This window comes from Mobula birostris, chromosome 6 (genome assembly GCF_030028105.1).
Source record: "Mobula birostris isolate sMobBir1 chromosome 6, sMobBir1.hap1, whole genome shotgun sequence".
NCBI classification, from domain to species: Eukaryota; Metazoa; Chordata; class Chondrichthyes; order Myliobatiformes; family Myliobatidae; genus Mobula; species Mobula birostris.
The window spans coordinates 144,687,999-144,700,839 of NC_092375.1; the positions used below are offsets into that span (position 1 = coordinate 144,687,999).

General features: G+C 37.7%; 1 protein-coding gene across 8 annotated transcripts in view; it reads right to left on the minus strand.

Annotated features, from left to right (window-relative positions):
* The window catches only part of LOC140199430 (microtubule-associated protein 2-like), a 316,902-nt gene that overhangs the window by 22,784 nt on the left and 281,277 nt on the right, over positions 1–12,841 (minus strand). For 5 of the 8 annotated variants that reach the window (XM_072261524.1, XM_072261527.1, XM_072261526.1 and 2 more), the window contains 3 exons: positions 9,927–10,172; positions 2,587–2,663; positions 237–410 (listed from right to left, as the gene is read on the minus strand). In XM_072261524.1, coding sequence (XP_072117625.1) covers positions 237–410; positions 2,587–2,663; positions 9,927–10,172 — 497 coding nt within the window. Of the gene's footprint in view, positions 1–236; positions 411–2,586; positions 2,664–3,261; positions 3,402–3,658; positions 3,863–4,056; positions 5,758–9,926; positions 10,173–12,841 lie in introns of those variants that run through there. The other 3 variants (XM_072261521.1, XM_072261529.1, XM_072261528.1) reach the window with 3 other exon arrangements.

The window sequence follows — 12,841 nt, forward strand, 5'->3', positions numbered from 1 at the left end:
ATGATTGCAGATGAGAACTTCATAGAGTGCTCAACTCTTGATGACCTCAAGTTCAAAGGTTAACAGGGGTAGATGTAATTAGCTTTATGCTGACCAAATTTAATGGATAAAAAAAGCTTGACTGTTTCAACATCACAAGAGTGGCAGAAAACTGGAGAATAATCTTTTCTTCAATTCCAAGTAGAAATTACTATTGTGTAAGAAGCAAAACTATCATGGACATTTCTTCATCTTACCTTTTTCACAAGCTGCTCATTCAAAGATTCTCTAGGGCCAGCAGACGAGGGTCGTGTGGGATAGTAATCTAGGTCAATAAAGGCTTTTTTATCAGCAGAACAAGTAGATTTGGGTCTTTCAGGGAGGAGGGAAGATAATTTTGAGGTAGGAATCTTTGTTAGTGTAGATGAATTCTTGCCATGAGAAAATATAAAGCAAATTAAAAAACGATAAGACAATGAACATAAAAATGGAACAAAGTACTAAAACATAAGAACTTAAATTAGTAACATGTTTTGACATGTTCTGATAGTCTAATGAACATATCAAAAATCATAATGCAACATCACCAATATGAATACCCAATAAATTTAAATACTTATAATCGCCCTGGTCAACAAACACATCCAAACCAAACTTCTCATATTCAGCACAACAATATTATATGATACAGTTTTCCAGCGGTCAGCATAATTGGCCTAAAACACTATACTCCAAGATAACTGGTGTCATTTTTACAAACTTTGTTTTTATATAAGTGAGGGTGACTATGATTAATCTTTAGAAGCATTTTCTGTTCTGGAAAAATTGTTCAAAGGTGTACAGATACAGTAGAAACTCCCATCTTACAGTTTGTGCTCCCTGTACATCTGTTACAAGTTTTCACCATGTTACCAAATAATTACAACCATAGTTTAGAGAAGCAACAAAGTTCATACTTAAGAAAAAATATATGCACTTGCTTTATGTAACACATCACAGATGAGATAATAGTTCTAAAATCTGTTACAGGTATGTTAGCAAGTAAATACATACAGACCCTTGCTAAAGTGAATTAATTGGGAAGGCAAGCTAAAGAATGTGTTTGAAAGAAATGCTTTTGAGATCTTAAAGAAACCTCAATGGCAGTTGTGACTTTATATTCAGTTCTTTCATTGGAGGTGAATTCAAAGGTTATGATGAGAAAGTTTTGGAAATCCTAAATATGCTTTACCATTCAAAAGGGATTACCTTACTCTAAAATAAGTGCTTTTTAAAAACATTATTTACGTTTCTGGTTATTCTCAGCAAATCATGATAACTTCCATATATGATCTTTAAAAAAAATGAAGGTTGCTATGGTTTTAAACATTTGTCTCTTGGCCCATCACTCTGGAGTCATCATAGCAAAAATGATGTAATTTCCTCCCAAGCATTGTCCCCCAAATGGTTGAATGATAGAATGTTTTAGGGCTTGCTTGGGAGAGGAGAGTTCTAAGAGTTCCCCATCTTTGGCATGGTCAATGATAGTAGCTAATTGTAAAATATATAGATGTATAGCCAGCAACTTTGCAGCACATTTACATTCCATGATCCATGAAACAGCAATTCCACCAGTGTTTCATCGTTAGACTTTTTTATCCCCCTAACCCAAGCAGCCAATTCCTGGCTACATTTGCATGTCCCATATAAACAGCCTCTGCCTACTGTCATCCCACGCTTTAGTGTTTTCACATCACCTCAACAGACATCTGCCATCAGAACATACAGAGATCATGCATATGGCAAGACATCAAACTAGCTCTTTGAAAAGCATTATTCACCCCTGATAGCTTAACCCACTATCTTTTGCAAAGAGCTTTAAATAAAGAGGCAAGCCTGCAGTGGGATTATCTCCGCCTCCTGAATCAAACCACGCAAGGAATCCTTACAATAGCTTTATTCCACCTTTAACTTTGATTCCATCATTGACAAGCTGCCCTAATTAGGTTTCACCTCTATCCAGCATGCCTCTATTCTTCCAGCTCATCTGATATTAAAAGGCTCACACAGTAGTGGCCCACTTTTTTTCACCCATGCTAATCAATTTCCCTCATTATCTCTTCCCATTGCCATGCACCAGAGAGTCAGTCATTTGTATACAGGAAAGAATACTAAAGATGCAAATTAAGATTTGAAGCAAGAGAAATTCTGAAGTATTCGAAAATAATTTATTTGAATTTACGATTGTACAAAACATTTGAACCATCTAGGTATGAGTGTAAATGTTTCCTTCTGTGTAAAGTTTTTGAATAGCATTTTTTTTATGCTTTGATAAAATGTTTCCTACCATGCTTACTCAAATATTTGCTCTGTATGTAACATAGCACAGATATTCACTATCTATGAGCTAGAATTAACTAAAAACAACTGAAAAAAGAACAGACAAAACTCAGCAAAGATTAAAAAGTTACTTTCAAAATCTAAGGATCACATTGAGGAATTTAAGGATTATCTGTAGCTTCCACATATGCATACAGTACTTCAAATAAAAAAAAATCATTAACTGCTGTTCAAGTTGCCCCACCTTCTGTAATGTGCACAGAATGCATTTATCAGTAATTTACTTACTGTGATCCGCTCCTTAGGTTGCTTAGCAACAGAAAATTTCTGGTCTATAATGTAAGCACCCTCAACATTTCCAGGAACTAGACAAAAGGAATACTAGCATTAGAACATTGGACTATACAGCAGAAAGATTTCAATTTTGAATAAGATACAAGTCGAGATGTGCATGAAAGCAAAATGAATTTAATATTATCACCATCATATTGAATGGGAAGCAACATAATGAAGTACAAAATTATCCAAACTAACAAATAGATAAAGCTCCAAAGGGAGTAAACCTTAGTACATAAATGTTTTATTATTTTAAAAGTAAAGCTAATATACATTTGAAAAAAACACAAATGGAAAACAAATGCTTCATGTAATGCAAATTATTCCTGGATACCTCTCAACAAGAGAATTAATGTGAATGGATATCATGATGCAGGCTGCAACACTTTCCCCACTATCACACGGCAATCTAAGCAAACTCCCACAAATAATTACACCACCACTTCAAGTTCAAGACCACTGCACTTGAAAGCTTGTGCATGACAAGCATGTGTGATCATGACAGCTATAAGAAAAATGAAACAAAAAGCACCATATATCGCCTAATGGCTCAAAAGAAAATGCAGGAAAAAGCTAGTCCAGCAATGAATTAAAGTCCATGTTTGCCAGCCACATTGCAGTGTTTACACAATCACCTGTCTGCTTCCTTTTAGTACAAGGGACGTGAGCTGGTCTATGATATCTTACAGCTGGTTTTAATATGATTTTCCTGGAGGGAGACCGGGTCTGAATCTCTGTTTTTTTAGCAAGTTCAGACTTCTTATACACTGTTAGAAAGGAAAGATAAGAGCAAATATGAGGACAGGAATAAAGTGCCAATCATGTGGAATGTTCAACATCCACTTTTCTTTAAAGGAAACAATAGAACAATTCAGGAATTTAGGTATTGCTACTTCCTGTTATTGTTTATTCTCTAACAGCCAAATTCTTAGAAAACATAACATTGTTACATGGGCACAATACAAACACCTCACATCACAAAAATGGAAGAAGTGAAAATAAAAATTGCTTCCATTGTATGAACCTTTTCTTTTCTTTTTGTCTTCTTTGGAGAGTACATTGACATCTTTTTTGATTATCTTTCTCTCTGGCGTTGAAGCTCTGTTTTTTGCAGTTTTTAACACTTTCCCTTTCCTATGTTTATCCAAAGACGGGCTGCTGAATTCCTTCTCTGGTTTCTCCTGTTTTGTGACAGCAGCGGGTTGTGTTACTATGATACTCTCTTCATCTGCAGAATTAAAGTGCAAGAAATCACTTTAAATGGCAACAGGATATTACGACGGAGAAGATAATAACATAAACTGAATTCATGTTACTTTTAAAAATTACAGGATACACTTTAAATGGCATAATTAAATTATATATAATAAAGAGAATTTACTATCTTGTGATGGATGATAGCTAGTAAGGCTTTACAGGCACCTTGTGTATCCATCCAGTAGCTGTCAGTGTCCATTACCGATTCATCAATACTCTCATCTTCTTTCAAGTCTGTTGGGATCTGTATCTTCTCTGGGATAAGCACAATTTCAGCAGTCTGTACAGGAGGCTTATGAATTTGTTCTTCTGTTAAATGGGTTTGTTCACTGCATGTAAAAACATCATCAGTATCGTCGCCATCAGCTACTGCAAATCTCACACTGTGGCCCACGTCCTCTCCTCTTTCTAATGTGGTTTGAACAACTGTAATAATATCATCTTCTACTGTAACAACAGATTCCACAATTCCCCTCTCTTCAGTTCGTTCCACAGGAATAATATTTTCAGATACTTCATAGTCAGCAGGGTCCATTTGCAAAACTATTTCTGGCACTGTAACCTCAATCAACAAATTAGCCTTATTTTCTTCATTGCTAGATTTCTCAGCTAAAGTCGAATCTTGTAGAGGAGCAGAGATACTATAATCAGACGACTCTGCTTTTGAAACTTCTCTCACAGTAACTTCACTAGGTGTGGTCCTAGTTTCATCCTCTGTGATTTTCTCAGGCTGAGCAACTGCAGGTTCAACAACATCACCAGACAAAGTGGGTTCAGTTTCCAGTTCCACGGTTCTCTTGGCTTGAATGACTTCTTGTGCAGGGACAGGCTTCTTCACTATTTTGTCATCATCATGCACAGCTTCCAAATCATCCTTGTGTCTGCTAATGACAGGGGGCAAACCAGGCTCTGTGTCATCCTCTCTAATTTTAACAGTTGGAGCCAATTCAGGTGGAGATCCAATTTTCTCAGACATTTGATCGACTTTTTCTGTTTTTCCACCTACATCAACGGCATTAATATCACTTGGCAGATTAGGCTTACAGGCATCGAACATAACTTTCTCAGGTGAAGTGGTTTTTTGTACAGGGTCAGGTTGCTCAGGTGTTTTGTGATCAACAGTGTCATTTTTCACACACACTTCAGTTAAGGTAGCCTCACTATGTGAAATGGCCTTACTTTCCACAAATTCCTGAGGTTCAGCTGTTTCTTGAATGAAAGCATCTCCTTCAGTCTCTTTATACTGAACAGTTTCTGGTCCAGAAAGCTCAGAGGGCAAACCAGGCTTATGGCCATCTTCAAAGACATTGACAGGTTGAACAATTTCTTCAAGGGAAGCAGTTTTCTCACAAAATATGTGATCTGCCTCCATTTCTATGTCAACATCCAGCACAGTATCCTGCCTGGGCAAAATAGGTCTTGGTTTATCTTCAAATACTTTCTTAGTTTGACCTGGGTCCTGAACAGAAATACTTTTCCCAAACCTTAATGACTCCATTTCTAAAACTGTTACGGTAACTCTGTTGGACACGCTTTTGGTCTCATTATCCAAAGTTTTCTTAGGCTGAGTTCTTTCTTGAACAGGAACATCCTTCTTAGGCAGCTTTTGATCCATGGACTCTAGCTTCACAGATGCTTCTGGTTCTGTAAACTCAGTTGGTAAATAATCCAGAGATTTATTTAGAGAAGTATCTTCTGCAGTTTTGGAAGTATCAATAGCCTTATGTTGATCAAGTTCTTTTATTTCAGGGATATCAGATAAACAAACAGGTTCAGGTTCTGTTTTAGCAAGCTGGATTGGAATATCTATTGAAATTGATTCTTCATGCTTAACTTCTGATTTCCCTTCCAAAGAGGGCATTAATTTTAACTCACTATCTTCAGACAGGGTGGCAATCCTAAAATGTGAATCCTCTTTATGCTTATTTGCATCTATTTGCCTCCTAATACTTTCCTCATCAATAGTTTGAGAAGCTGTGCGGATTTTGTGGAGGAAAATGCTTCCATCTTCCAAAGGACTTTTGACCTCCTCAGGAGTAGGTAAGGGAGCAGAGTATTCAAACACACAATAGCCCATTTCCTCTGGCTGGCCAACATTTTTAATGATTAACTTGATGCTTTCACTTAAAGCCTCCGAGCCAGAAGTGGATTCTGCAGGCATAGATGCTCTTCGGCCCATCTCAGTTTCACTGCCATCAAAGCTCAGTCTGCTTCTACTAACTCCTAAATCCAACATTTCAGGCAAGTCAGGTACCACAACACTGTCATTTTTGTAATCATGCTTCAAAGTATGGGAGAAAGCATACTGCTGGTCTAAACACACGTTTTCATTTGCTGACTTCTCTTCGTATGTGGAAACACTTTTATTTTTATCCACTTCAACAGGAAAACAAATCTGCTTCTCCTCGGCAGGTGTCGGGGCAGGAAAAATGTCTGCTGCCTCATCCAAGCTTATTCCCCTGGTACAGGCAAGAATGTCGGATGCCAGTGGTGACAAAGATTCTGGGGGACCTTCGCTCTCTGCTTCCACATCAAGTGATATTGAATCTAAAAAGGTTGTTGGGAGATTCAGCACTAGCTTCTGTAGTCCTTCAGATACATTCACATCACCGCTTGCATCTGGTTGTTGAGAAATTTCCGTCTCTTCACGGTTTTGAGGAGCAGGAAAAGTAAGCTCATTTTCTGCAGTGGGCTTAGTCTGGTCATCAACAGGGAGAGGTGAGTGTGCAAATGTGCTGTACTGAATTCTTTCTGCCGGAATATTATTTTCAGCTCTGTTCTCATCTACTTTTGCTTTATCACTTAGAGCCTCAGAGCTCTGCTGTACTTCATGAGGTAGTCTTGAACTGCTTTCCTCTGTAATGGTCATTTCATAATAACCATCTTCAGGCTGTTTGGTCATTTTTACCCCACCATCTTTTGAAACAAATGTTTCAAAATACTTAGATATTTCTGGCTGATCCATCACTGTCCCATCTTTTAAAGTCACTTTAGCAGCATCAGGCTTTTTGCTTTGTGCTATTGGATTAATTGAATTTACAGTAATATTCTCAGAAGCAACATCTGAATCATTGGGTGGGGGCACCAGTGGCTCAGACTTCTTTTCTTTGGAAATTACCTGTTGAGTGCTTTCTTCTTCAATTTTTGTGGATGTATCATGAATCTTCTCTCCACTTTGCTCAATAGTACATGGGTCTAATTTAATCATCTCAAGCACTGAACCATTACTTAAACTGTCAGCTGCATCACCTGTGCCAGGATGTGTGCTATAGGCTGCAATTTGATTAGCTTCTTCCACACAGGATTGAGCAGATGTAACATCAGTTAATTGCCAGACATCGACTTTTTGATCAGCTTTATCCATTTCCTTAATTGGAAGATTGGCAGTTAACTGCTCAGGCACATGTTTAGAAGATTCAGTTGGCAATAACTCTATTGCACTGGAAATTTTCTCTTCAACTGATGGTTTCCCCTTTGAATCCTCTATGTTTTCTGCACTTCTTATGGAGTTATATTCAACACATTCTGATCTATCTTCTGGCATTGAAAAGACATCCCCTATATGTTCGACCAGTTTTATTGTATCTGGCATTTCTTCCCTTTTAGCTTCTGAAGTTATGCCATCATCTCTAACTGCACTATCAGCCTCTATATGTGTTTGTTCTACATGCAATTCCTCAGGCGTTCCTAGCTTTTCCTGAGGAACCTGCTGATCCTCTTTAGTGGTATAAACAGTAGTTGCAATGATATCTGCTGGTATTTTTTGCTGAGGCAACGCATCTTTGCCTTCAGTAACAGCAAATGGCTCTTCTTGGGAAGCTGCTGCACTCTTATCAGTTACTACATTTGCAGAAATGTCTTTTTCTTTCAAACAACCACCAGCTTCTGTAATTTCTGCACTGGATGTTTTAGATAAATCCTTGACATTAGGATTGAGTGAAAGTAATTTACTTTCATCTAAATCTGATTTGCTGGATGTTATTTCCAGTGAAATGGGCAGCTGTTTTATTGTTTCATCTGTTATCTGGACAGAGCTTGGTTGGACTTGGGTGACAACGTTCTCTGCTGCCACCACAGAAGTGCACTCATCTTCATAGGTGCTGAATTGCAATGATCTTTCATAATGGCTAGTTAGAGTCTCAATACTAGATGCAACCAACTCTTCTGGAGATGGTTCATTCTTGACAGATGGAGCTGGAGGTTGAGTTTGCAAAATAGTAGTTGGAAATGAATTCTTTATCTCGGAGATTTCCACTGGTGTTCCTCTGAGAGCTTCATTGTCTTTACCCAATGTGGAAGAAGGCAACAAGTCAGAGATTTGTTGTTCAGTACGCTCAACAGTCTTATCTTTCAACTCTGCCAATGATACTTCATGCAACGTTGGTCTTCCTCCACTAGCAACAGAGGATTCTCCACCTGTTGACAGCTTGTCCATCTTCGTGGCTGAAAGCAAATCTAAAGTAGTTTGGTTGCATGCATAGAATTAATTCAATGATTTGCAAAAGCAATCCATATATCTTCCCCTGCTTAAAAGGCATATGTGTGGAATAGAGTTTCATTGTACAAATTTGCTGAGATCTATAGCGGAATATTTAGGGCTGATGAAGAGTTTTGTTATATTGTTGGATCTCAACTGTATTTAACACCTAAACTGTGACTGATTCTCAGAACTGCAGATATAAAGGAATCTAACATGAAAATATATTCTATGAGTGCATTAATGTTGTACTATCTCTGAACAGGTTGTACAAAATAAACTTGGCATTTTCCAAAACATGAATTTATTTATTTATTTACACTATAGTTTGTCAAAGCTGCGAAGGATATTCTATGATTTACTCAAAGAAAATATATTATTTGGTATTTTTATCTTTCCCCCTGCATTTTTACAGAAATTGACCTAATATACTGTACTATATGCAATTAAGTTCTGCTTATTATTTTCTCATTTGTCTTCTATTTCTTCATTCTAGACTGTCACACTTACTATTCTAGTTACCCCTAAGTTTGACTAAATTCACTTCATGGTCTTTGTGATCATCTGCTTCCCTCTGTATGCACAATATATGTCTAACTCCAATTTCACTTTGGGTGTTTTATAATTTCTGTTTCCCCACGTGTTGAAGCTGTGAATGTAGACTCATCATGCTGATTCTTGATGGATTAAGTTATTTGATCCCTCCATGAAAATATAGAATATGTGGTGTGGGATGTAAATTGGGGTATGTGGGGTTAAAGAGAGGAGGAATGGGACATGAACAAGATATGGGGAGTGGGGTGGTGTGGGGGTGGTATTTGATGTATCTCTTCCTTATGGTGAGTAACCTTCATATTTGCATCTTCATGGAAGCTGGGATAAGAGGGGAGAGTTGGGATTTGGAGTCTATATGATATTGGGAGGCATATATTGCTGTGATTGTCTATTACTGTATTAATGGACACAATATTGTGTACATGCATTGCATGGTGAGCTTTTGACAAAATCATGTCAAAACCTGTGTATTTGAATTGAAAATTAATTTCACACACACACCATTTTATTTGCCCAACACTGAAAACTGAAAGAGATGATAGCATTTGCCACAGCCTGAATAAAACAATAAATGCAAGATGTCAGCACTGAAATATGAACAAGACAGTCTATTTTAAAATAACCCCTGATGTACATCGAAAATACAAAAATGCAACTTAATCACTGAAAAGCCTAATAACCAGAAAGCAGGTGAATCAGCTTTAAAATAATGTGATAACCTATCGGCAATGTAACTGGCAAACATTTAGGCAATGGAAAGCCTCATGCGCAATTAAAAAAAATCAACTCAATTGCCAAGCATGAAAACAAAATAACTTGAGCATCAACAACAGTGGTGGGAAATTATTGTTGCTCCCATAGCCAGCATCAGATCAGCCAAAGCACTTTAAGCACCATTAAGCTATCCTTCAAGCAACAACTACCAACAATAAACAGAAGCTTGTTAATAAGAAGATTCTCAAAAGGCATTTGTCATTATCTGGAAGCCAACAGGAAGACACACCTTCACGAGAAGGTGGCATTTCTTCCATGGACCCAATCTCTCTATGAGTCATGCCCTTTCCATTAGGAATTTCAGCTGGTACATTGTCTTCACTTGATGATATGACTTCCACACATTTGGTTTCCCAGGGTAAGGCCACAGCTTCTGCTTGCACTAAGTGCTCAGCAGACCAAGGCTCCTGAACATGCTCTTGCTCATGAGCTACAGCTGGTTCCTCTTCATCAGATGTTGGACTCTCAACAACTTCTACTCAAAGGAAGAAGTGGACATGTCAGGACAACAGACAACACAGATGTAATAATGTAACAGGTTTAATGGGACACTTTCAGCTCTGCTTTGCATAAATTAAGCACAAGGTTAGAATTGATAGTGCTGGCATGGTCTCCCTACAAACATTTCAAAGGCTATTCATTGGTATGAATTCTGAGGTGAGCTTGAAGTGAGTACTTAAATTTATATATGTTACTAAAACAGTTACAGGTCAAAACCTTCACTTGAGTTTCATAAATCAGAGTCTCAGAGAAGAGATACAGACCCTTTGGCCCAACTCATTCATCTTTCCTATATTTGACCCATATCCCTCTAAACCAGGAGTTCCCAACCTGCGGCCTGTGACCCTTGGATTCATGGGATAAAAAAGGTTGGAAACCCTTGTTCTAAACCTTTCCTACCTGTGTTTCTGTCCAAATGTCTTTTAAAACATTGTAATTGTACCAGTCTCTATCACTTCCCTGTCAACTCATAATAATATGATGACCAGCAATGTACATAATATTCTAAATATGGTCTCACTAACTTCCTACACAACAGTAACATGATGTCCCAATTTTGTACTCAGTACCCTGATTGAAAGTAAGTGTACAAAAATCCTTCTTCATCACTTTGGCTGCTTGTATAATTACTTTCAGAGAACTATACACTTGTACCCATTGGTCTCTCCATTCTACAGAACTCCACAGGATCCTGTCATTTACTATGTTAGTCCTGTGCAAGTCCTGCCCTGGCTTAACTTTCCAAAATGCACCACTTCACATTTGTATAAGTTAAATTCCACCTGCCATTCCTTTGTCTACTTTACCAGTTGATTCAGTACCTGTTGAAACCTGAGATAAACTTCCTCATTGCCCACCTGATGAAATCCACAAATCCACATTCTCATCTAAATCATTCATTTCTAGAGTATCTAGCACTAACACAGGCAGCACACAATTATTCACAGACCAACAATCTGAAAATAAGCCTCCACTAACACCCTCTGATTCCTTCCACCAAGCCAACTCTATATCTAACTGATCACACCCTTGGGACCCTCTACCTATGACGTTTTGCCAAAAGCCTTGGTGAAGTCCACGTATACATTGTCTACCCTCTGACCTCATCAATACTCTTGGATAACATTTTCCACACACAAAGTCATATTGACTCTCCCTAATCCATGCATTTCCAAATGCAGGTAAGATACTGTTCCTCAAAATCCCTTCCAGCAATTTACCTATCACTGATGTTAGTCCCCTAGCTTGTTCTTGGAGCCCTTCTTAATGCAAGGTTCCCCCCAAGGGAGATACAAAAATCTCTTTTCTCCTTGTCTTCTTCCATCTATCACACATGCACCTGTCTCCTAACTCCAGCCCCTCAGCATCTTGGCTCTTTTTGTTCATCATTCTTCACCCCTCTTTGGTTTACCTGTCACTGGTGTCGCACTCCTGTCTCTCCTCTTTACACCATTGATCTTCCCCGCCCACTCTCAGTCCTGATGCAGGTTCTCAGCCTGAAACATTGACAATTCCCTCCTACTCGCCCCACTAGATGTTTCTTGACCCATTGTGTTTCTCCAGCAGTCTGGATTTTGCTCCAGATTCCTGTACCAAGTCCTCATTTCAAATATTTTCTGTAAAATCTAGAACATATTTATAATCTATTACAGTTTTTGGCACAGATTTTTAATGTAAGCTTCAATGTGACATAGCATGAAATACACAATTTTTATAAAAGATATTAATGAATTTGACCTTGATAACTTCAGTTAACATTAATTACGGTAGTCAAGTGAAAACAAAATGCTGAAGTACATTGCAAGCTGATTACCATTTTCAGAAGGAGGACGGGGAACCCTTGAAAGAACACTTGAACAGTACAAGTACTCTGATTAGATGATGGGCAGTTTTGGAATCTAATTAGGCAAATTTACATTTCCTGTAAACTATTTTCTTATTTCACAAGGACAAAGAAGTTTCAAAGAATGATGGGGTCCTCCAATGTTGGTCCCGGATAGTAACTATTCAAACTATATATCAATGAAAACCAGGCTGAAGCACAGTGCATCAAGGAAGATGCGGTGACACAAAATGGTGAAGGTGCCTCACTTTGCTATCATCATTTTGAAAAACATTCTAACCAATCCCATTTTTTATAATATTGTCTTGTCTTGTAAGGGAAGGTAGAAGTAATAAGAAGATTTTGGCACCTGTGTGTGTTGCTGTAGATTCTGACCTAAATAGATGATACACTGTTTTGAGAAATAATTTGTCGATACTTACAAAAGAGCAAGAAGGGAGACAAGTTCTTTATATGCAATGAGATTTTTTAAAAGCCAGCAACACACTGGAAGTAAATGACTAAGTTTATTCAGCAGTAATTTTGAAAAGGGAATATGATTTTAAGAGCAAAATTGTAGGATTATGAAGAAAGAGGTGGGGAATAGATCCAAGTGAACTAGCACTAGATAAAAAGTCCAAAGGTTTCTTTGTGGGTTATAAGATTATGTGGTTTAATAACTACACTTCCATAAAAAATTAATTTTGCCATGCATATTAATTTAAATTTGTGTCAATGGTTGAGAATAATTAAATACAACTTTTGATCACAATCTAACTTATCCAGGGATATCATTTGGTTCTTAAACTTGGCATTTCTGC